The sequence below is a fragment of the Carlito syrichta genome, unplaced genomic scaffold, assembly GCF_000164805.1.
Source record: "Carlito syrichta isolate Samal-C Ts95f unplaced genomic scaffold, Tarsius_syrichta-2.0.1 Scaffold308239, whole genome shotgun sequence".
NCBI lineage: Eukaryota > Metazoa > Chordata > Mammalia > Primates > Tarsiidae > Carlito > Carlito syrichta.
The window spans coordinates 279,205-305,947 of NW_007252335.1; the positions used below are offsets into that span (position 1 = coordinate 279,205).

At 36.6% G+C, this 26,743-nt stretch overlaps 1 protein-coding gene across 1 annotated transcript in view; it reads right to left on the bottom strand.

Annotated features, from left to right (window-relative positions):
* AGMO (alkylglycerol monooxygenase) overlaps nucleotides 1-25,818 on the bottom strand; it is a gene marked incomplete at its 3' end in the record, with an annotated part of 205,538 nt that extends 179,720 nt beyond the window's left edge. Inside the window, exons 1-3 of the mRNA XM_021716175.1 lie at nucleotides 25,538-25,818; nucleotides 23,074-23,204; nucleotides 12,284-12,435 (exon numbers count right to left, since the gene is read on the bottom strand). Of these exons, the coding sequence (XP_021571850.1) occupies nucleotides 12,284-12,435; nucleotides 23,074-23,204; nucleotides 25,538-25,663 (409 nt within the window). The remainder of the gene's footprint in view (nucleotides 1-12,283; nucleotides 12,436-23,073; nucleotides 23,205-25,537) is intronic.
* Between the last annotated feature and the right edge of the window lie 925 nt (nucleotides 25,819-26,743).

Below are 26,743 nucleotides of genomic sequence, written 5' to 3' on the forward strand. Positions count from 1 at the left end.
ACACACATGAAGAAAATGGAAAGATCACAAGTTAACAGCCTAACAAATCACTTAAGGAAGCTGGAAAAGCAAGACAACCAAAACTCAAACTTCAGCAGAAGAATCCAGATCACTAAATTAAAAAGCCAAATTTGGGACATAGAAGACAAAAATATACCCCAAATCAGCAAAACTAAAAAACTGGTTCTTTGAAAGGTTAAACAAGATTTATGGACCCCTAGCTAGACTGACCAAGAAAAAGAGAAAAAGAAGCCCAAATACACACAATGAGAAATGCAAAAGATCAAGTAAGTCACAACTGACCCCAAAGAAAAACAAAAGTTTATTGCCTCATTACAAAGTGGGCAAAAGACAGGAACAGACACTTCTCAAAAGAAGACAAAAGAACAGCCAACAGATAAATGAAAAAAATGCTCAGTCTCACTAGTCATCAAAGAAATGCAAATTAAAACCACACTGAGATACCATCTAACTCCATGATGGCCATCATCAATAACAAAAAACAACAGAAGCCAGGCTCAGTGGTTCAGCCTGTAATCCCGCGTTTTGGGAGGCTGAGGTGAGTGGATTGCCTGAGCCTGTGGGTTCGAGACCCGCCTGGGCAACTTGGTGAGACCTCATCTCTACAGTAAATCAAAAAATTAGCTGGGTGTGGTAGCTAGCGCCTATAATTCCAGCTATTTGGAAAGCTGAGGAGAAAGGATCACCAGAGCCCGCAGGTTGAGGCCGCGGTGGCCGGGAGCGGCCACTGCACTCCAGTCTGAGTGACAGAGTGAGACTCCAACTCAAAAAAAAAAAAAAGAATTATGCTAAATCTATTCTGCCTATGCTCTAGAAATGAAAAAACAAAGCCTGGATGATAATACATCTGTTTACAGTACAGTGTTCTAAATATTTTAAGCCCACCATTGAGACCCACTGTTCAGAAAAAGAAAAGATTCCTCTCAAAATATTTTTGCTTATTGACAATGGACTTGGTTACCCAAGAACTCTGATGGAGATGTACAAGGGAAATTGGCCATTGCCTTGCTAAGCTATGGTCTGATCATACATTCTTTGAGCTATGGCCAGGACAGGTTTTATTAGCTTTGGCCCCCTCCCCTACCTTGGGAAGGTGAATCTCCTCTCTCTAATTTACTCTCTAATTTACTTTCTAAATAAACTGTATTTTCCAACCTAAAAAAAACCAAAGGATGAAATTGATGTTGCTTTCATTTTTGCTCACACAATATCCATTCTGTAGCATATGAATCAAGGAGTAATTTTTACTTTCAAGTATTATTTAAGAAATATGTTTTGGCCAGGCACGGTGTCTCAAGCCTGTAATCCCAGAACTTTGGGAGGCTGAGGTGAGGGGATTGCCTGAGCCCACAGGTTGGAGAATAGCCTGGGCCACTTGATGAGGAGATCTCATCTCTACAATAAATTAAAAAATTAATCAGGTGTGGTAGCATGCACCTGTAGTTCTGGCTACTTGGAAGGCTGAGGTGGAAGGATCGCCTGAACCCAGCAAGTCGATGCTGGGGTGGCTGTGAGTGTGCCAGTGCACACCAGCCTAGGTGACAGAGTAATACTCCAACTCAAAAAAAAAAAAGAAAGAAAGAAAGAAATACATTTTTGTAAGTAAATAGCTGTCCTGGATCTGAGTAAAGTAAATTGAAAAAAGTAAAGTAAAAATAAAGTAAAATAATGTAAAGTAAAAGTAAAGTAAATTGAAAGCCTTCTGGAAATAATTCATTATTCTAGATGTCATAAAGAACATTCAGGATTTTTGGAAGAAGGTCAAAATATCAACAGTAATAGGAGTTTGGAAGAAGATGATTATAGCCTTCATGATTGGCTTTGAGGGGTTCAAGCCTTTGACAGAGGAAGCAACTACATATGTGATGGAAATAGCAAGAGAACTAGAATTGAAAGTGGAACCTTAAGATGCAACCACATTACTGCCATCTCATGTTAAAATTTAAATGGGCCAAGCTCATGGCTCAGCCTGTAATCCTAGCGCTTTGGGAGGCCAAGGCGAGTGGATTGCCTGGGCCGGTGGGTTCGAGACAAGCCCGGGCAACTTGGTGAGACCTCGTCTCTACAATAGAGTAAAAAATTAGCCTGGCATGGTAGCACGCGCCTGTAGTACCAGCTACTTGGAAGGCTGAGGCGGAAGAATTGCCAGAGCCCAGCAGATCAACACTGGGGTGGCTGTGAGTGTACCAGTGCACTCCAGCCTGGGCAATAGAGTGAGACTCTAACTCAAAAAAAAAAAAAAGAAAAGAAAAGAAAAGAAAGAAAAGAAAAAGAGAAACTTAAATGGATGAGAATATGCTTCTTATGAGTAAGGAAGAAAGGGTTTCTTGATCTACTACTGGTAAAGATGCTGTGAACATTGCTGAAATGACAAAAAAGGATTTAGAATATTTCCTATACTTAGTCGATAAAGCAGCAATAGGGTGTGAGAGGACTATCAACTTTGAAAGACATTCTACTGGTAAACAGCATCATATGCTACAGAGAAATTTTTCATGAGAAAAGTCAATTAACATGGCAAACTTCACTGTTGTCTTATCATAAGAAATTGTCACAGCTACCCCAACCTTCAGGAACCACCACCTTGGTCAGCTAGCAACATAGAGGCAAGACCCTTCACCAGCAAAAAGATGATAGCTTACTGAAGACTCAAATTATGGTACTATTTTTAAGCAATAAAGTAATTTTTAATTAAGGTATATACATCCTTTTTTAAAGATATAATGCTAGCCCGCCTGTAATCCCGCGCCTCTGGGAGGCTGAGGTGAGTGGATTGCTTGAGCCCGCGGGTTCGAGACCCGCCTGGGGAGCGAGACCTCATCTCTACAATAAATCAAAAATCAGCTGGGCGTGGTAGCACGCACCTGTAATTCCGGCTACTTGGAAGGCTGAGGTGGAAGGATCGCCAGAGCCCTGAAATTATTCAATTATATATACACACAACTCTATGTATAATACATACATAATACTGTCAACGCATCTTTGAAAGCGCTAGCATGTTGCTCATTCCATCTGTCAATAATCTCGGCCACTGCACTCCAGTCTGGGCGACGGAGTGAAACTCCAACAACAACAACAAAAAAAGATATAATGCTATTCTACACTTAATAGACTACAATATAGTGTAAACCTAACATTTGTATGCACTGGGAAATCAAAAAATTTGTATGACTAGCTTTATTGTGATATTCACTTCATTGTGGCAGTCTGGAACCATACCCACAGTATCTTTTGAGGGATGCCTGTATAATTACATATGCTTTATATATTATATATAAGGCATCCTGCTTATGGTCATCCTGATATGACATACCTAACATGGCTTGTGAACTTTTCTTTTTTTCTTTTTTTCTTTTTTTAGCCTAAATCTAATCAATCTAGAGTCTAGACCTAACATTTGGTTTGCAAAGAACTCAGAAGACAGAGAAGATTCTTGGACAACACTAGGAGGAAACTGTCAGACAATTAGAATGTGGATCATTTTACAAGACAATTGCCCTAGACTCTTTCTCTTCCACTTAGGCAAAATGTTTCCTTTTGAGAACTTTTTTCATCTGGGGAAACAAAAAAAGTCACTTGGGGAGAGATTAGGTAAATAGTGACGGTAGGTCATGGGAGTCATGCAGTTTTTGGTCAAAAACTGCTCTAGCATGGCATGGTGGTATGCGTCTGTAGTTCCAGTTACTTGGAAGGCTGAGGCAGAAGGATCGTCTGAGTCCAGCAGGTCGAGGCTGCAGTGGCCGTGAGTGTGCCACTGCCCTCCAGCCTGGGCAACAGGAGTGAGACTCCAACTCAAAAAAAAAAAAAAAAAAAAGGTTGCTGAACATGCAGCAGTGTGGGCAGGAGTGTTTGTAAATCACCCATCATGAAATGAGCAAACATGCTGAAAGAATCTCCAAAAAATTTCACTGAAGCTGAACACAGCCTCTCACAACAACTCTAGTTGGTACACTTATGCTGATGGGTTCCTAGAACATTTTCCTAGTGTGAGAAGGCTGTATTATAAGGGGTCACCCTCCAAATTATAATTCCGTTTTGTAAGGGATTCTCCCTCAAAATTGGCATAAGAAAGTGGGATAATAGCATCAACTTAGAGAAAAAAGACAAAAAACCTTATTGGTAAACACTGATTTTTATCTAATTAAAAATTTCATATAATACATTGTTGGCTTAGTTGGGGGAATTTAAAAAACTGATATTAGATAATATAATTGATTTATTGTTCTATTTCTTAGGTATGATAATTTTTTTTTAGAAAAGTGTTATTATTGAGGGATACATCATGTAGTTATGTTTCAGCATACATGGAAATTATTCAATTATATATACACACAACTCTTTGTATAATACATACATATTACTGTCAACTCATCTTTGAAACAGCTGGCATGTTGCTTATTCCATCTGTCAATAATCTCCAATAAGTAGTCATTGTTACTCAATTTAGCATACTCATTTTGAAAACTGGATAGCTTAATACAGCATCAACAGCAAAAACAGCAACAACTAAGCTCAGGTTCAACCCACAGAAATTCTAATCCAAGAGTATCTGTTGATAGCTTAGGCATCAACATATTTTAAAGGTTTCAGTGTTATTCTAACATACAGCCACCTCACAAGTCAATCACCTAGCAAAAAAACACTGTGGTCTAGGATTAATAGGACAACAATATGCATGTAATATTGTATAGGGAGTGAAGGAGAGAAAACCTCACTTTATCTATTCTAATGTAGCTGGATCCTTAATTGTCAGTAGATATTTTTGACATCTTAAAAAATTAAATCCTTAACTTTAGTTTTTGCCTTGTACCAAAATATTTGGAGATTTATATATGCCAACTTGATCTAAAATAGATTGGATAGATGTTGATATGAATGTATACTGCATTTAATAAAAATCTTTAATTGTCTCAGGCAGCTAGAGAAATAGAAAAAGCCCGTAGGCTCTGAGATCAGTGACCTTGTGCCAACATGCCCAGCCTCTGATGCATTAGTTCTGAGAGTTGGGCAAGACACTTAAACTTGCTTTGTTTTGAACATCTAAGTAATATGTGTTGTTCCAAGGAGATCCTGTTATACTGTGGCTATATATTTCTTTACATTGACATGTTCTTATTCATCTCCATTCTCATAAAATAATCATTAATCTCTTTTCTTGCCATTAATAAATATATCTATTCTTCTTTCGTTCTCATTTTTCCTATAACATTTATTTAGTCAAAAAATAAAGCTATGACAGTAACAATGTGCTTACAAAACAATTATCTGGTTTTAATCTTAAATTATATGATTGCCTGGGCTATTCTTTTTTAGTAAAATTTTAAAATTTATTTTACAGATCTTTGCTATAAATATGATTTATATATACTGATCGCTGTCTTCACTCAAATATCTTTACTCACCCTTATTTATGTTCTTTCTTGTTTTCTACTTCCTACTCATTTGGTTTTCTGCTTTACATGGAGTTCCCTTTATCCTTTCACTTAGAATCATTTCTTTTTTCTAAGCAATATTGTCACCATGGTGAAGCCCATAAAATTCTTTATAATGACTTATTTTTCCACTATATATCTATATTTCTAAAGAAAAAGATAAGATCCTACTGATGAAATCCAATACTGATGAAATCAGTTTTCTTGCTGATTTACCTACCACCTGCACATCTGGCGTATTTTGGGGGGGCTTGTCTGTATTTTCTGTTTAACTCACAGTATAAGCACTTCATGTAGAGGATGTATCATCTTCAATGCTTCAAACGGCTTCAAAACACAGAGCCAGCATTGGAAATGTATATTAAAAGAGAATGTAGCATAAGCTATATTTATGATAATATATAGTTATGGGTTTTTTGATACTATCAAGATTTGTGAATTTAGGGGAAAAAAACTATATACCATATATACTTGAGAAATACCTATGACAAAAAGTTATATTGTTTTTGAAAAAAAACACACAAAAAAACCCCAAAATTAAATTATGTATTAGTGTAAGAGAAGAAAGAGCAAATCTGTTTTAGTAATTTTTTTCAAGTCATTTTCTGGAAAAGATATTTCAACCTCTAAACTGAAAAAAACGTTTTTTTGAGAGAATAATATTTAATTAAGCAGAAAAGGCAATGAAAGACACTTAAAATGTAGGTAAAATGTAACAAATTATAATAGATTCTGTTTCATCCAAAATCCTTCACAATTTTTAAAAAAACTTAATAAAAACAAAGTATCCAAAGAAAAGGGAGCATGAATAAGTTTGGTCAACTCTCTCCAAAATTCAAATTGCATGATATTCACTTTAGGAAAAGAAACAACTTTGAAAAGAAAAACATAACAATTTTGTGTATGATAATTGACAAATATTCACCTTAGAAAAGATTATTAGTGCCATGTCTGAGAGCAAGCCTAAAACACAGTCTGTTAATGGTCCCTGTCGTCTATATATCTGTAGTGACACATGTGTGTCTTGTTAAAGACAAAGCTAAGCCGGGCTTGGTGACTCAGCCTGTAATCCCGCGCCTTTGGGAGGCTGATGTGAGTGAATTGCCTGAGCCCGCGGGTTCGAGACCCGCCTGGGCAAGCGAGACCTCATCTCTACAATAAATCAAAAAATCAGCCGGGCGTGGTAGCGCATGCCTGTAATTCCGGCTACTCGGAAGGCTGAGGCGGAAGGATCGCCGGAGCCCAGCAGGTCGAGGCTGCGGTGGCCGGGAGCGGCCACTGCACTCCAGTCTGGGCGACAGAGTGAGACTCCAACTCAAAAAAAAAAGACAAAGCTGATTTCATTATAATCTGATACACAGAAATTCATGCTTTATATAACCAAGGTTCCCTAGCTTTACTTTATATTGCATAATACATGTGTACATATACTCAACAATACAAATATATATTTCATTTTTACAAGATCCTTTATGACGTACTATTATTATCCCCAACTAACAGTGAGGAAATAACTAAGTTTTTTGATGCAAAAGCTCCTTCAGGACCATTTTTACACACACCTTTCTCATGCCAAAACTTTCAGTTAAGATTTTCTTGTTTCTCTACTGATGTTTATTTGGTCTGCTATGTTTCTCACAGTCAGCTGATGATTTTGATGCATAATTCAATGAATGTTTGCAATATTTTCATCAGTTCTGCTCACGTTACTGGTCATTCTGACCTCTCTTCATCAGTGATGCCTTCTCTCCCATCAAAAAAACATTTAATCCATTTGTATACTGCCATTTTCTGCGTGACATTGCCCCCATAAACTTGGACTAACATGTCTCTGATTTTACTTCCATTCTTGTCAAGTTTAACAATAAATTTAATGTTTGTTCATTGCTCTAATTCAAATTCTGACATTCTTGAAACAGCACACAAAAACATGCAACGATAATGAAAGTCACTCAGTAAGACAGCGCCACACATCAATATGCACATAACATAAAAAATAAGTCATAATATATGGCAAAGAGTTATAAAACTCTTAGGTCTGTTCTGAGATCTTAAAAAGAAGAAACAAAAATATAGCAGAATGTAAGTATTCTATTTTTCAACATAGAGTACAATCCTGGCACTATCACAAGATAAAACAATGTATAATCAATATATCTGTTTATTGCCTTGGTTTAAACAATAATAAAAATTGGGATGATCTAAATTCAACTCTCAATGAAAGTCAGAAAAAAATAACTTTAAATTTAAGAAGTCATATGCAGAATTGTGCTTAATCCCAATGAAGTTGTGGAAATAAATGTTTATAACTAATTACACATCCATTGTGATCACTTGCCTTGTTTAGATAAATAAAAAATGAATAGGGCAGCTCCCTTGTTGAGTAAAAGAAAGAGAATTTGAGGTGGTATTACAGATTGCTGATTACAACAATTTTAGGTGAAAATCCCTATTTCAGGACTTAACTAAATTATGTTGCAGCCTAAATGTATAATCAGTGCTTCAGAATGTAATAGTAAAAGGCATAGTTGGGTAAACTCAAGTGTATGATTTTATATACTATATGGAAAGGCTACCTGTATCAGGCAGTGTTCAATCAAGACACAGAAACCACTCCGGCAATTGCATAAGGTGAAGTTAATATAATCCTAGCACTTTGGGGGGGCGGAGGCAAGAGGATTGCCTGAGCTCAGGGGTTTGAAATCAGCCTGAGCAACATGGCGAGACCTAGTCTCTACAATAAATCACAAAATTAGCTGAGTGTGGTGGCACATGCCTGTGGTTCCAGCTACTTGGAAGGCTGAGGTGGAAGGATCACCTGAGCCCAGCAGGTGGAGGCTGTGGTGATCATGAGCATGTCATTGCACTCCAGCCTGGGCAACAGAGTAAGACTCCAACTTAAAATGAAAAAGAAAAAAGAATGATCAATACAAGAAAGTTACCTACTCAAAGAGTTAAAGAAGGAGGAATTCAGTGGAAGGAAGTAGCAACTGCAGAATGTAGCTACTGTCCATAGAGCTGAGGGAAAGGACAAGACAGGTACTTACACATTTACAAGAACCCCACATGCACACTCACACATACACCACCACCATGCCTAAGACAAAGACATCTCTTGGAGAGGTTGTGGCTACTACCAGAGTCTGTTGGTGAAAGAGGGAATGCCTGAGTATACACGCCCCAGGTGGTGTGGGTTGTAGCTAGTTTTATGGTGTGGTCCTCTGGAGAGCAGAGAAGTCTTACCAGCGAGTGTTGACTACAGGTGAGACAGGAGGCAACAGTACCAGTTTCCTTAGGTACCAATCCACTAAGTACCAGACAGAAAATGGCACTCTGGAAAATGGAAGCTAAGTCTGCAGTACGTTTTCTGGCTTCACATTGTCCCTCCAGCACCTTAAATTGGCAAAGCCCGAGCTGGGCTCGGTGGCTCAGCCTGTAATCCCGCGCCTTTGGGAGGCTGAGATGAGTGGATTGGCTGAGCCCGCGGGTTTGAGACCCGCCTGGGCAGGCGAGACCTCATCTCTACAATAAATCAAAAAAATCAGCCAGGCGTGGTAGCGCACGCCTGTAGTCCCAGCTACTTGGAAGGCTGAGGCGGAAAGTTCGCCGGAGCCCAGCAGGTCGAGGCTGCGGTGGCCGGGAGCGGCCACTGCACTCCAGTCTGGGCCACAGAGTAAGACTCCAACTCAAAAAAAAAAAAAAAAAAAAAAAAAAAAAAAAAAAAATTGGCAAAGCCTAAACATCAAGACAACTGGCAACGAGAAATGTCTACAATGTGCTACTCAGGAAAAACCAAAAAAGGTAAAAATTTTGGAAAGAGAAGCAATATAACAATAATTGGCATGTTGGCATCCTGGGCTGTGGAAATGGACACACATAAAAACTGTCTAACATCACGTGTTCATGCTTACCATCACAAATCCTGACTTCTTAGTTCCTAGTTCTACATTTGGTTACCTATTATATAATTCTGACTTAGAGCTGTTCACCAAGAAATCATTTTGCTGGCATTATGTAGTAATTTAACTTTTTATAAAAGTACATATAGATAAAAGTGTATAAATTCCAAGTGTATAGCTAACTCAATTAGTTTTTGCAAATATATATACTCATGTAAACACCACTCAAGATAGATTATTTCCAGGTTTCCCTGGAAACCTCAGTCTTGCTACTTTTGAGCAGTAATTATTCACTTTTCAAGTGTTTCTTTAAAAATCTTTATCTATTTTCTTACTTGTTTAGTATAACTAAGCAAGGAAGCACAAAGAAAAATAATGCACCATTTTATAATGGAGAAAAAAAACACAAGAAGCTACTTTAAGACCTGTTTAATTTTATCATTCCATATATCTTTCTAAAGTTATCAAAGTTCTCTATAGAAATTATTATGCTCCCCTTATTTTTATGTAAGTTGACAATAATTAGCAATTTTTTTCTAATGAAATGAAATATAAAGAACATATTCAATTTCAACTATCCCTCTGTGTTTTTGTGTAGTGATAGGAATGGAATTCAAATTTGTGAGAGTAAACTGTTTTCCACTAATACCAAACAGTCCTCTAAATGTGAGAAAATGTTACATGTATGCAATTCAAACAAATGACAGCAGCAAAAACAACAACAAGAAATTTAGCAATGATTTGGGTTACTATAAAAATAATTTAAATACATGTTAGGATAAAATTTCAAATATATAACATATTGTTTCTTTAAAACTCAAAGCATTTAATATATGAACAAATGTGAAATATGTTTTTGTGATAGCAGTTTGGAGTACTGAAAGGAAAATAATGCACTAAGTACAAAAAGCAAGGAGTTTTGCTTACTATATTTTGGGATGACGTACAGATTTTAGAATTATTGACGCTTTCCAGTTGAATAAGTCTAACCAGTTATTCAGTTTGGGCTCAGTAATCCAAGAGGCTCAAGAAATTTGATCTTGTAAGCTTCTTTTTTTCTAAGTCCTGAGTATTTTTTTGATTTTTAAATACCAATTTTAATATTTGACACAATTATTTACATGTAAAATTTAAAAATTAACTATCATATTGAAGGTTGACACACTTAACTACAATAATTTTTCCTACTAGCTTTCCGCTACAAGTTGAAAATCTTTGAACTTATGATTATGCTACATAGCCTGAAGGTTGTGAGTGTTTTTCCAGAAGGTTTTCAACTTTTTTTATGCCTGACTCCTTTACTGGATTCAGTTCAAAATTTTCTAATGGGAAGCATACTTTAAATAGCCTTGATTCCACATTTTTGAGTTATTTTATTTTATTGCTCTTTGCTGAGAGCACTTACAATCAACATATTTTTCAGAGTTTTATATTTGGTAATGTATTGTTGGTTCTTTCTTTCCTGTTGTAATGGGCTTTCAAAGATTTAAGCAAATTTGCAGACTTCCCAAACAAACACATCTGTACTGGACAGTGTGATATTAGAAGGTTCCTGAAATAAGTAACACAGTACAATGCAAATGCTTTCTGCAGTACCCCTTTGTTGCATAAAAAATGAGAAAGGTTGCCAATGACTTTATTTTAGGGAGAAAACTACTACATAGAAATAAAATATGAATGTTTTACTACACAGACTGTATTTTATTCTTAATCATGTTTGACTTGAGTGTATCCTCTGGCATTTTTATACTAGAAATGATGTCAGAAGCTGAAGCTGACCTTATCTTCAAAGACCAAGGTTATCACACACAAAATATATAGCTTATATATTCACTTCAAATTGTTTTAATAAATTAAGTCTTCTTATAGCTTTATTAAATGCATGTGTTGAAGGTGTTTAACATGATCAATGCTATATTTAAAATTTAACAGCCTGAAGCTTAACGATTGTCCAGGCTACTCCTGTTTCCTTCATCCTTGCTTGGGAAGGATATTTGGTCACATGCACTCCTACACACATAGCTCAGTTATTCATCCTGATCTCAGGTCTCTTCTTTCCATTTGCCATCTATTTTTTTATTATTATTCCAGGTTTCTTCCTCTTCCTTCCTTCCTCTCCACCCACTCAACCAACCACCCACTGAAATCCTGAGTTCTTGTTCTTCAGTAGCTTTTCAAAATTAGTACTTCCCCCAACTTCCCTTCAGAAACACTTTGGCATGTCTTATTTCTCCTCAGAGATCACTTGCTCGCCTTAGCTCTACTAACATTCTTCAACCCCTACTTATCCCTACCGAACTTCAGACCTAGACACATCCCCGACTCTTCCATTTCCATTTATAACAAAACATTTCTTTGGAAGTTCATCCAAGCATTCCAAAAAGCAAATTCAGTGAGTCAGTGCCTTAAGATTAGATGATACATCTTGCACAACTATGGTAACACTGAAGTATATGTGGTCAGTACCTAGCCAATTGCATTTTCATTTGTAATGTGGAAGTACGGTCAACAAATTGAATCAACTGTATTATGACAGACTGTGTTACCCAGAATCCCACGCCGTTACAGAAGTCATCTGACTGTGAGGTGAAGTTTGATATTTTACGTGTATGTAGACTCTACCAAGCACATTATAATTAAAACAATGTAAGGCAATACATTAAAAAGCAATGCTGCAGCCATCACTTTCTAAACTTTTTAAAATTAGAAATAATCAGTGAGAAAAATGTGTCTCCAATAATTTACATCTGTTTTGAAAAAATTATCTCCACTGAAATTTCAAAGTGAACTTTATTAATCTTAATATTATATAAAATATGCTATTTTATAATTTATTTATCTATCTATTCAATAAATATTTACTGAATATCTGTTAGGTACCAGACACAGTTCAACATAAACTAACCAAAAAAATTTTCATTTGCAACTTACCATGGGCCATGCGATGGAACCAGTAGTAACCAAAATCAACCCCTAAGAAGGTTAAATACCAAGTCCATGGAGAGTCCCAAGGCAAATTGAAGAGCCTGTAGTTCTCCCAGATATAAATGTAGCTGGTTAGTTCAATGCTCCTGAAAAACAGACTGGAAAAGAAAATTCACAAGCAATGATTATACTACCTTTTAGAGAGAAAATGCTAAGACGTTTTAGATAACATTTGAAAGTTAATTTATTGCTATGCAAAAATAAAATTCTTTATCCCCTCTATTTTGTCTCTTACTTCTCTTTCTTTTTAAAGGTTCAACTTCCTTGGTATCAAAATGATTCACGTTTCCTTTTGTTTCATAGGCGTCATAGATGCCAGCTGTTTGTACTCTGAATTTCATAAACTGGAAAGGGTCGTTTTATTTTAATGTCTCTTAAAATACTTTTCATGGAACTCATACAACATCAGCTTGTCAAAATTGCAACTTATTTTCTGTGATTGTCATTCTAAATCTTAATAAAGGAAGTTTAAAAGGTAAAAAATATAAAGGAAGTTTAAAAGGCAAAAAATTACAAATGGCATATTTTTTAAGGGAACTGCAAATTGTCTACTGCCTTCGAATATGTTGATCCCATAAAATTTACCTTTAAAGTTGATTCTGTCTAATTCTATTTTCTCTCTTCTTCTCTCCTCTCTCCTTTCTTTTTATCCTCTTTTTCATGCATATGCACACACACACACATATCTCTAATTTAATTTTGTTGGCTGTTATACTATGATCATATGTTGAATTCTAGTATCATTTCAGTATTTCTTATAAGAAATATAAACTAGAGTTTTCAAGATTTGAGGGAAAATTATTTCCCTAGAAATAAGGTATACAAATCTGTTCAATGGGAGGCTGAGGTGAGTGGATTGCCTGAGTCCGCGGTTTTGAGACCTGCCTGGGCAAGTTGGCGAGACCTCATCTCTACAATAAATCAAAAACTAGCTGGGTGTGGTAGCGCGCGCCTGTAGTTCCAGTTACTCGGAAGACTGAGGTAGAAGGATCGCCGGAGCCCAGCAGGTCGGGGCTGCAGTGGCTGCTCCCAGACTGGGTGACTCCAGTCTGGGTGTCACTCCAGTCTGGGTGACAGAGTGAGACTCCAACTCAAAAAAAAAAAAAAAATCTAGTTCAAATAAACAATTATTTTTATTTTATTTTTTTATTTTTAGTTATATAATATTTTTTATTTTAAAATTGTGGGGTACAGTTAAGGGTTAGGTATACAAATATGCATTGTGCAGGTACCCTTGTTCATGAGGTGTGCCCCCCTTCCCCAGACAGATATTGACTACCATTAATCCCACCTCCCTCCTCCTCCCTCCTCCTCCCTTCTCCCCGCCCCCGTAGTTTCCCACCACAGTCAATCCCTTTCTTATAGTATTACAGTAGTTGTTCAAGTTTCACTTATAACAATTATTTTTAAAACCTAGATACTAGAATATGTCTTACCACCTACTCTATCAATCTTCTGTAAATTCTTATTTTAATAACTTCCAAAACCACACATAATAAGCTTCAACTTTATAAAGTGCAGTATTTTTTCTTTTAGGTTTTCTATGGCCAAATTTAAGATTAGATTCAAGATAATCATTAGTTTTATCACTATTATAAATTTGTTTATAGTTGACTTTTTTATGTTATTAAAATGTAAAATGAATTGATCATTCTACCTAATAAAGATTTATGTATAAGCCACCAATAAGTTTGGTGCTTAAAAGTCTTAGGAAATTCTTAAATATTCTAATTTTAGATAAAAGTTTAAAAAGCAGCTCAGATTATTATATTATTAAAATTCATCATTTAAATAGTATTTTCCTTTGCATAGTTTCTATAAATTAGTATGTTACTTGGTCTTTTAGAGATCCAGACTTTTAACTTTATTCTTGAATTTAATTATCATATAACTTTAATTAATTTAACTTTAAAATAACAACTTTATTTTAAATATTTTAAATATTCCAAGTTGAGTTAATCTGTAAAATAAAACACTAGGCTATTTCACAGTAGCATTAATATGTACAACTCATAGAAATGCCAAATGCCTACAATTTTGAGCAGGACTACACATCATCACATCTTAAAACTCAATTTCCAGGCTAGGAGCAGTGTCTCACTCCCATAACCTCAGCACTTTGGGAGATCCAGGAGAGAGGATTGCTTGGGCCCAGGAATTCAAGACCAGTCTAGCAACATAGCAAGACCTCATCTCTATTGGGCAGGCCTGACAGTGAGCGATTATAGTCCAACCTACTCAGGAGGCTGAGGCGGGATGATCAGCCGAGTCCAGAAAGTTGAGGCTGCAGTGAGGCATGAGTGTGCTACAGCACTCTAGCCTGGGTGACAGAGTGAGAATCTGACTCCAAATCAGATAAAAAAATGAAATTAACATTTTGGAAACCTCAATTTCCAATTTTAGATTACATGGCTGGAAGAAGCAATTTGTTCCCAGGGTTCAAGTCCTTGACTCAGAGTAATAGCTGGTCCTGTATCCCTAACACAATGCCAACCTGAACCCTGGATCCTCCAGAATTCCCTGCTCAGGGAACTTGAGCTGGCAGACAAGATTTGCATGGGTCTGTCTCTTGGACCAGTCCTCCTGAGGGCAGACCTATGCAGGTGTGCAAACCCCCAGACCTGACAGGATGACCATATGTGACTGGTTTAGGACATGTAAACACAGCTGGCACAAGGAGTCTTGGCTGCCCACACCCGTGTGTTAGGTCTTTGCTGGGGCATGAGAGGTCATGAGCCAGGGGCTCCAACAGTGTTTTGAAAACTCTGAGGAATCTAAAAACCAGAAATTAAAATCTGCCTTCCAAGTTTTTATCAAGGTATATTATCAAGATAGGAGATTAGAAAAAATTCAATTTTAAAGCTTGTTCATTTGGTTGGTTACTTTCATATGTTTAAACTAGGACTTTGCAACAGTGCCCCTCTTGACCTCTGGACAGGATAATTCTTTGTTGTAGAAAGCTGTCGGTACAAACATTTATTCCAACTATGAAATTTTAAAGTTGCTCACTACTGACCATGAGTAAGTGGTTACTCATATAAAATTCAAGTTTTAGGTTAAAAAATGATGACTAATACTAATTTTACATGGTTCAATCTAGTAATTTCTCTAAAAGAAAATTCTTAACCCTAACACGATTGTTATTTTGGGTCAAGTAATTCTTTGTTGTGAGGGCTTTTCCTGTACATTACAGACTGTATAGCAGCATCTCTATGTTATATCTACTTGACTCAGTAGCACTCTTTCCCATCCCAGTTATGACAACCAAAAATGTCCCCAGACATCTTAAAGCTTGTTTGCTTGATTGGTTGCTTTTAAAAATGTGTTTCCTAAGAAGCAAAAATTTCCCTCAGCTGATAACCACTGCCTCACAATAACTGATTCAGAAAAAAAAAAAACACAAAATGTTACAGAAAGGTAAAATAAAACATAGACACAAGTTTTATCACATGGTAGAGCCAGTCGTAGATTAATTCATCACATTCATACAAAGAGCCTACTAAGTGCCAACCAAAGTTCAAGGTATAAGGACACATTGTCGAACAGGAGAAACATCATCACCTGCCTCACAAATATTCCATCAGTTTTATATCTTTTTCAAAACTTTCCTATCCTCCTTGTCAGTCCCAGTGACAATTGAAATAGGCATTAAGATACGAAGACCTCAAAAAAGAAAGAGAGGCCCTGAAAAACTTCTATTTGCAAAACAAAAAGTACCTGCCTGCAATTGAAATACTTTTTTATTTCCTGTACAGGTGCCAGGTCTTGAGCAGACACCCAATTTATTATTCCGTCAACTGACTTATTAGGGTTGACACAAATCGAGCTGAAATATGCCTGACACACTACAGTCAGGTTTTTTTCCCTCCTCTCACACTTCAGCCTGAAACCAAACTTTCCTCAAGGCGAAGGGAAAGAGAGAAGACGCTGTGGGAGTTATATTCCCTGCTTTCTATCAGCAAGATGAAAATGATCCTCTTGTATTATACATGTGAAAGAATAGCATGGAGTGCCCACAACTAAAAACAATTCACCTCCGTGATACAGCTGGGAAATGATTATCAAGCTCTGGAAAGCCCTTGATTGCAGGAAATAGCACCTACATTTTCGAAAATGTTCCCACCAGACATTGAATCATAAACCAAGGCTCCTTCCTTTTTCTCTTCCCAATTCTACCCCCACCTTTCACCCTGCAATCCCAGCATATGACTCTGCACTCTGGAATTCAGACTGGAACTCTCTAAACCCCATCCTGTGGGAAGAGACAAATATAATACGTATGGATATAGTGAGCTTACTTCATCACGCAGAGACGGTATATTGGGTAGCACAGGGGCTTGGAGTTACCAAATACCAGATCCCTTCTACACATTAAGTTTGACGGTGAGACCAAGAAAATGATCTAAATGTAAAGAGACAAAAGAATCCTCTCATCAGCAACCAGCATACAAAGAGCCTTTCCTCCCATTGTCCTGTTTTCTTCATGAATTCCCCCAAATAGCAGTATTCTCTTGGGTCGGTCTAAAGTAAATCTTTTGGCAAATGAAAAGTAGCATATTTCTCTAACGAGTAAAATGATTATTTATGTGTTTTATATAACATTTTCTCTCATCACTGGGAATTTGTCCTGTCAATGTTTAGTTACAATGAAAAACTGGTAGGTAGGGTACTAAATTGCTATTCAGTAGTAATTCTAGGTTTTTAAATAAAAAATAAAATTCAGTTATAATGTTGACAATAAAAAATAATCAACAAATTAGAAGTAATTATTTTAGGTCTGAGAATTACAAGTTAATTCATGTTTGAAGTCATCTTGAATTGAATCTACCCATCACCAAGAGTAGAAGTGTAACAGTAAACAGGACATTCAGCTTTTCAGTATCTCAGGGCTAATTAAAGATAGGAGAGCATTAGGCCAAATGGACTCTAGAATTTCTTTCATGCTCTTATCTTTAATAAAACAATTGAAGTTTGACGCAATGTGCTCATTGAAAACTGCTAAAATTTCAAGCAAATTCCAGAGTAAGTACACTTCTGCCCATACTCACAGGAATAAGTTGCCAATGTATACTATTTCATAACTATCATTATAGCTGTCTGCACTGTCTGATTTGGCCAGATTAGGTAAAAATGAAATAAATAAATAAGTAAATTAGGCATTTTAATTTCTAATAATCTTGCTTTATGAACTAGAAAATAAATCGATATTTAACTGAGATCATAGTAATATGCCTAAAACTCTAGGAATTATTGAATACATAAATATACTGGATTATATGCATACAGACTTAAAGATAGATTTTTCTGATAAATCTTGTTATTTATTTTTTTCCAAATCTCTTAAACCTGGTGAGGAGCTTGCACTGCCTGTCTGTAAAGCTACTGCCACTTTTGCTCCATCTAGTGGAATATTGATTTTTCTCGGTAATAATATGATAGATAATCCAATCCCTACCTTCAGCAAACAAATACAATTCATACTGCTAATTCTTACTGTGAAATGGAATTACACGTATAAAACAATCACTTGATTTAATTTCTTCTTACAACAACCATAAACTTTTAGAAACACGATGTGATAGATTTGGAAGAAAGAAGTTTGCCACATTCTTTACTTTGCAGGGAAAGGTATTACCCTATTGAATAAGCACATAAGTCCAGACTAATAAGCAATGAACCTTGCATTCACTGGGGAAGGTTCGTCTAATAGCAGTTTCTGAAGTTACATAACTAATAACAAAGACAAAGTCTATTTATAAGATTTCTAAGGTAAATGTTAAGAGGAAACGAGGCATTCTCCCTCAAATATAATTAACAAACCAACAAGTTTCTAAAATGTATTTTCCTTACATGCAGAGTTTTTAATAATTATTTTCTATGTTAACAAAATATTTAGCATTAAAAACAAAGTATTATTATTAACATTATATAGATCAACTTGTCTCTTATTTTGGACAATGAATTGCTGCTTTTTAAAGTCATTATCCATTAATGACACGCACTCATTTGTTAGAAGTCTGATGTTTCCAAAGGCAGTATCACCTCTCATACTAAAGCCTAGTATTAAAACTCAGTACACAATTTTCCTTTATTCTCCAGCCCCACCCCAAGGAGTCAAAAGTCTTTCAAAGAAGTTTAATTTCCTCCTCTTTAAATTTTTTTTATTTTTTGATGAATTGAAACTTTCTTGTCAGGAGTGGAAAATTCCATAGCAGGCATGGCCAGTAAAAGTGTACATATGTATGGCTGAACACTGTGCGCGGGCTCCCTAGTAAAAATTGGCAGTGACCCATATGTATTAAAAAGTAGAGTGTCCCCAACTTTATTTGAAAATTTACTTACTTAAATTATCCCTCCAACCTATTGCAATTTGATTTATAATCTGCTGTTTCAACAGAATAAATGAACCCATTAAAAACAAACATACTGTAGATATTTATATCGGGAATAAAACTTCTCTGGGGAGGATGCAATTTATGGAAGCAGAAACATTGGAAGGAAGTAACAAATTGAGGTCCCGGTTTTCTAATGAAGGATTGGAAATCGAGTCCTGCTTAAACAAGCGGGGGAAAAAACGTGATTATTTTTCACTCGTTAACATTTAAGTCGGTAGCAGGATACTTCACAAGTTTTAGATAGGTTTTCTTTAAAAACAGATTTGGCAATTATTGTATTGAATCACATTTAGTTTTCTATACTCACATACACAAGTAATCGATTGAAAAGCAGATAATCTGCATGTGATATGCTGTATTTAACTATAGTAAATAGACATATCTGTTTACAACTTCAGAGCCAGTTTCTAACTAAGAAGACCGGCTACTGAATTTCAGAAAAGCAAAACAGATGCAGGCCTGCCCAGAATCTGGCATTTGGGACAGACGAACTTTCATTAAAGATCATGAACTGTCCAACAGGCTTGTAAACAAGATATAATCTTGTTCAAGATTAATATTTTCCCTCACATAAAGATTTGAAAACATGGTGTGCATCTTTTCTATTAATATGGTAGGTATGCTATTAACCTTCAAGATACTTCAAATTTTATGCAATCATGAAATTGAGATCCTCAAAGAAACATGGTTTTTCCTCAAAGTCTGCCTACAACATTTCCATTACATGAATGATGAAGTAAAAAACCATGTTCTCTTTGATTTCCACAGCTTTTTTTTTCAGAAAACATATGCCTGCTTGGAATTATTAACCAAAGCATAATTTTTTACAGGCAGATTAGCAAACGGTAGACTACCATTTTTCTTGCAATCACCTATTATAAGGACATGGCGAACTCCTGGTACTAGCGTAAAAAATGAAATTAGTCCCCAGGAGAGGAGACGATCAATGCCGTGTTAATCTAACCTTCAGCTGTTAATGATTTGCACAGGGATTCCCCCTTTATGCTGTGGCTTCAACTGCAATATTGTTTTAAGAATTGAAGTCAAATTCCCCTTCTTGGTTTTTTTTGTTGTTTTTTTTGTTTTGTTTTGTTTTTTGGTGAGAGGAAATTGAGTAAGGACAATTCTGAGGATTAGCATTCCTTTTTTATTTATCCCTGGGTTTTTTTGTTCTTTATTTTTTATAACAAGAAAATAAGAGAAAATATTTTAACATTTTCTTTTCAGATAGTTTACTTTGCTGGCATAGTTCAGATAAAAGGCTATGACACATGGAATGTGTTGCAAACAAACCAAAAAATCTACATTTCATAATTTAGAATTGCTCCTCACACCTACAAGGGAAAAAGAAGGAGCAATTTGCCATTCTCACTGAAAGTAATTCTGGAAAAGTATTCTCCAAATTCAAGTTCATAACCTTTTACCTTTCTCTCAAAGGGCATGAGAGTTAACAGTTTGTGTTAGCTTAAGAGTGTTATGAGTAGTGGGTGAAGGCAAAGAACTACATGTTCTATCCCTGAAGGACTGGTTTGTTTTGGTTTCTCTCTCACTCACTTGGTTTCTCTCCCTCTCTCTCCTCTCTGTCTCTCTGTCTCTGTCTCTCTCTCTCTCTCTCTGACAGTCTCTCTGACTTTCTCTCTTTCTTTTCTTTTTGAGGTGTGTTTTTTGCAAAAAATATGTACTTTATTCTTGTTTTCCTGTTTATAACTTTGTATCTTTTAAAAATCACATTGCTGAGCAGAAATATGGTATTGAGGACACAATTTGCATTTCTAATACTTACAATATTATGATAAGAGAACAACCTAATTTCACTTGTAACCAAAGTCAGAACTTCAAAAAGTAAAAGCAATGCTGAGGCCTCCCTTCATTTTGCTGTCTCCCTGAGTTCTTCTTAATGCACTCTTTCCAATTCAGTAAGACATGGATCTATGATTGTATCTGTAGGGCACTTCTCAGTAATCAAGTGATTTTTACAGTTTCTCAGTCACCTGATTTATATAAATCTATATACTTAATTTTCTCAGATGAGCTGCAGTCACGAATTGAGTATCTTTCAAAAACTGAATCTGCAGCGAAATCTACATATCTCTTGAGTATCTTGAATGCATTTCTTGTTCATTTCTGTGCAAGAGGGATATGTAATAGAGAAAATTATCTATAATTTTAAAGTCTTACTTATGATAATCTGGAAATTAGCTGCAAATAACTGAAGACATTATCCTCTTCTGACTTTGATTGCAATGGACAACAATACCAGTTTTTCAGAGTCATTATTATTAATATTACTTCTACTACTATTACTGCTATATATCTAATAAAATACCTTTCCCAAAGCAACACTTATTGTAAAGGAGTTTTCATTTTTAGGCTTACTCTTTATCTAAACTATTTTATGCAATTATATAAAAATATTTCACATGTTTTAGATATTTTTAAGTTTTAATGTCATTTTTAAAAATCCACAATGTTTCCTACTGGGCGGTTTATAGAAACATTCCAAAGCAGTGAGCACCGGTCAGAAGTAAAGCTCTTAAAACAGGATAAGAAGTGATGGTTGGGAAGCTGGAGTGAGAACATTCACCAGCAGCTCAAAGCACAGACTTCTCAGGGAATCTTCCCTCATGTTTTGCTTGTTTAGTAAATCCTCATGTACTAAAGATGACTTCAATTCCTTGGTCTTTCCTCTGCACACATTATTTTCTCTTTCTAAAAAATAGTAGGTCATTTACTGTTAAATATTATCTGGTCTCTGCATCACCCAACCTAATCATCAACATAACATTACAAGAATATTAAATATCTTGGAACATTTTGCATATACCAGACATCATTCTAGGCATATGAGTAAAAACTATGATAAAAGCACACCACTTGCTCTCAAGTATTGTACAATCTAGTAAGAAGGACAAGGAGGAAAACTGGTGAACCTCATGCCCTGTGATCATTCCATATCTGGGGTAAGCACAAGATCTGTGGAAACGTTGTGAAGTAGTACCTAACACAGTGTTGGAAAACAGAGAAGTCTTCCTGAATAATGTGATGCCTATGCTTAGACCTAAGAAATGAATGAGTTGCCCACACACATGGTTTTTCAGGCAGAGGAGCACCTATGTCAAGTGGTGATGGTAAGTTGTAAAACAAGGATGACAAAGGGACAGGAGAGTGGAGAGACCAAAAGCAAGGTCAGAGAGACAGCATCCTCTGTAGTTTAGGAAAGGAATATGTACCTTATCCTCAAGGCAGTATCAAGCCAGTGAAGGGATTCCACCAAATTCATACTGTGGGAACGTTTGACTGCAAACGGGGTAGAACTGGATACAGGATGCCAGTTAGGAGACCACTGAGGTAATTTAGAGGTAATTTAGAGATCTGTATAACTTGCTCTGGAGAGCATCTGCAACATTTCAAAAAACTTTTCTATATGAATTTGACAGAGGCAAAATAAAGCTCCGATAGTCACGAGGCGGACCCAAAAACCGGAATTATTTTTTGGAGGGCAGGTCCTTTTTAGTACAAGCTTTCCCTGCTAAGTGAGTGTTCTAGAAACCCATGGACATCAGTGTACCAGCTAGCATTATAAGAGGCTGCATTTGGCTTCAGTGAATTATTTTTGGAGATTCTTTTTAACACGTTTGCCCATTTCATGATGGATGATTTACGAACACACCTGCTCACACCAAGCTGAGTGTTCAGCAGTTTTTGATCACCAATGGCATGACCTCCACGACCCACCCTCCCTATATACTCCATCTCACCCCAAATTACTTTTTTTGCTATTGTTTCTCCAGATGAAAAAAGTCCTCAGAGGGAAACATTTTGCTAATGTGGAAGGGGTGAAACAAAAAACGGCAGACACACTAAAAAGCATTAAAACTGAAGAGCTAAAAAACTGTTTTGAGCAGTGAAAAAGCATCTCAATAGGTATATTGCGTCAAATGGAGGGTACTTTGAAAGTGACTGAAATTTAAACATGCAAGAATATATACACAATTTTTATAAATAAATTCTGGGGCTTTTTGGGTTCCCTCTCATAACTAAGCCAAAACTCAGGGCTGGGACCATGATAAGGTAAGTGAAGCACTCACCTCAAATAAAAAATTTAATAAGGTTCCAACAAATTGAGTAATCAAGATAGATAATTTCTAGGGTGTTTTTTTTTAATGAATGTAAAAAGATCAATAATGAAAAAAAATATCTAAACTTTAAGTAATGTCAGGAACTGAATTCTTTGGCAATATATGCGTAAATACACAAATTCCCCAATACAATGGGTTCCTTTGCCCCTCATACTTGGAGACTTTCCATTTTCTCACTCAGCATGCTAGCCATCTAAATCACCTTGGAAGCCGAGACAGAACACCAGCTGATATTGATGTTAAGGCATCATCCAAGCGACCCGGTGGTTTCCCTTTGCGAATCCAGCTGACAATCAGTTCAAGCAGCATCAAGGAAATGAAAAATGGAGTTGCCTGCAAAGGAAGTTGCAGAGGAGATGCTATCATGGCCCATGGGAAACTCTTTTACATTTCCTGAATTGTCATTTCAGAATAGGGAGGCCCAGAATTGGGAAGCCCACACCTATCTCGAGGATCACTTCCTACATAGTAGACAAAGAGGTCTAATTATTTTAACTTATTTCATTTCATTTCATTTGATTCGAGGTCTCACTCTGTCGCCCAGGGTGGAGTGCAGTGACCTCAGGTGAGCCTTCTGCCACAACCATCTGAGTAGCTAGCATGTCACCATGCCCCATTCATTTTTTGTTTTTGTAGAGATGAGGTCTCACTATGTTGCCCAGGCTGGTCTCAAATTCCTGGGCTCAAGCAATCCTCTGGCATCTGCCTCCCAAAGTACTGGGATTACAGGCATGAACTATCACACAAAACCCAGAAGTCTAACTACTTTGGACATACACTAAATATGTACTCAAATTCTATCATCCAGTTTGAAAATGAAATATAATCATACAGAAAACCATCATAATTGTGCCAAGAAAATTGTAAGATTAGGAGGAACATGTTCCAAATTAGATCCAAAAAATACATTTAGAATAAGTTAAATAATTAGAAGTCTATCATCTGCATATGATAAGCTAAACCCACTAGAAGAGAATTTCCTCAAGGATGCACTCAATTTTAATTTTTTTTTTTTTTTTTGAGTTGGAGTCTCACTCTGTCGCCCAGACTGGAGTGCAGTGGCACGTTCCCGACCACCACAGCCTCGACCTGCTGGGCTCTAGCAATCCTTCCACCTCAACCTTCCATGTAGCTGGAACTACAGGCACACGCTACCACGCCTGGCTAATTTTTTTTTTTTTTAATTCACTATAGAGATGAGGTCTCGTCAAGTTGTCAAGGCGAGTCTCGAAACCGTGGGCTCAGGCAATCCACTCACCTCGGCCTCCCAAAGCGCTGGGATTACAGGCTGAGCCACCAAGCCCGGCCAATTTTAATTTTTTATATTAGAATTTCCATAGCTACTTCTAATGATAAAGTTGAAACAGTAGGAACATTTTTTTCATAGAATTTTCAAGAATAAGGTAATTTTACACGTTTGTTTAAAACTCTGTTCAAGTTTTACTCATTCAGTTTTGATTTTGTCTTATATAATAAAAGATATTCTTAATGCTGTGCTATCAGTGAGTAGGCATTGAATTAGGTTCTGTGTTACAATATAAATAATAATGATTTATGACGATATGAGTACCATACTTTTTCTTTAAAAAATCAGAAATAAGACTGGGCACAGTGGTTCATACCTGCAATCTCAGCACTTTGAGAGGCCGAGGTGAAGGACTGCTTGAGCCTAGGAGTTTCAGATCAGCCTAGACCAGCAACAAAGTAAGACCTTATCTCTACCAAAAAAATATTAGCCACGTGTGGTGGCATGTCCCTGTAGTCCCAGTTACTCAGGAGGCTGAGGCAGAAAGGTCACTTAAGCCCAGAAGGTCGAGGCTGCAGTAAGCTGTGATCATGCCACAACACTCCAACCTGGATAACAGAGTGAGACCCTGACCAAAAAAAAAAATATATATATATATATATCAGAAAGAAAAAGCAATATTCAGTCTTTGAAATGATATGGCTTTTACTCATTTGAAAGCTAAACATAAGTTTGGAAGCTGTACTCCCAGGAACATATTCTCTGATGCCATTTTTTTTTTTTCTATTTCTGGCCTGAACTAGTAAGTGTTGTAGGAACAACTTTGACAGGGTGGGGAACTTCAGTATTCAAGTTCTAATTGTGGATATTTCCACTTCCAGTCATAGCCAGGAATCAGAAGTGAAAAGTGCTTCTGAGCACTTCAGAGTTTCAAAGAAAACTTGGTTCAAGTTCAACCTTAGGAAGTCAGAGTTTTGACTCAGTCAAGCTGAGTCGCCTTCATTCTGCAGAACAACTCTAACAAATTAAACAGGAAATAGTTTCCCTGGGGGTGGTGGACATATAAAGATTTTTTTAAAAAATTGTTACAAAGTTTACTGATATGATATAACTATTTTACATGGAGCTTCCAGCAGCTAAATTTATAATGCCATAGTGTCCCCAAAACATTTTTGAATTTTTATCATATTCTGGAGAGACATATAAAGGTGGGAGCTAATAGATGAAGATGGCTGTGGATATTATATGGAAATTCTTTTCAAGTAGAAATTCTACTTTTGTTTCATACCTTTAAGAAGGCAAATTATTCTTATTAGTATTTAATAATTTGGATCGTGAAAGTGAACAAAACCCCGAGATATACTGGCCTTCCTTCTTATTAAGAAAAGAGCAAGAATAGCCTCTTCCAACAGAGCCTCACCTTTTGTACATAATCGGGCACCTCTTCTAAGGTTTGGAATGAAGTTTCATTGGGCCTCATCATGTAAAACATCATGCGAACTCCCTGGGAAACCGAAACATCCTGTTGGGCCTCTGGGTTCTTCATTTCTGCCTTCGTCTGATTCCCAGCTGGAGAATATTTGCGATTCAGTGGTTGAAGCCAGAGGCCAGACAAAGAGGACGAACAAGAACAAGCTCTTTGTGAGAGAACAGTTAGGAACAAAGCTCCACAGAAAGCACAGCCAACGGCAGATTCTGTCCAGCGAGACAGGAAAATACAAAGATCAAGAACAAGCTCAGAGTTCAGTGGGCGCTGTCCCAGAAACAGGCACTTGGGGGAAGGAAAGGAGCACTCAGACCCACATCACAAACACGCAGTGCAGTTTGACTGTAGCTGGAGTGGCTTATCACTAGAGAAAGAAAAGAAGTCATGACACTGCCTTGGAAGGCAAGAGTAAGAAAACAGTGATAAAACAGGTGTACATTCACTCTGCAAAAGGGGCACGTTCAAGAGTAAAATCACATTAAAGAAATATTTTTTTCTTTCTCATTTTGAAACTCACAATGTGTTCAAGTCTGCTGTCTCCTCAAAGAATCCTATTTGCTGAAGGGACAGGGGGCGCTGCTTAATAATAGCTTGAAATTCAGTAAGCACTGACTATCAGACCTGTTATTGTCTATCCTGTATTTCTGGATTCAAATCAGTTCAACTTCTGAATGTTTACAAACCAGTTGAGGGGCATTTGGCTTATTACACAATCTATTTTGTTTAATGGAAACTTGACTAGTCACGTCTTCTCCATTCTTCCTAGCACTTACGGGGACTTTCTAACTGAAGAAGCTGCCAAGATGTTGCCGTGAGACCTTATCTCTGTTTGCCAGAAAGGGCGTGTCTGTACCCTCTAAGTGGACTAGAGGGCACTTTATTGATTGGATCACCAGTGAATGTGTGGAGTTTTCCAGAAGAGCCTCAGCCTTTGACCTAGAGTAGCTGTGATCCTCCTTTACCATATCATCTTTTAAACAAATTTTACATAGATTTGATTAACAATACATATTCATTTTAGAAGAAAATAGAAACTATAGATAAACAACAAATAAATTACTACCTGGAGATGTTGACATTTTGGCATACATATAATCAGTTCTCCTATAATGTGATACATGTACTCCTAAAAATTACTAT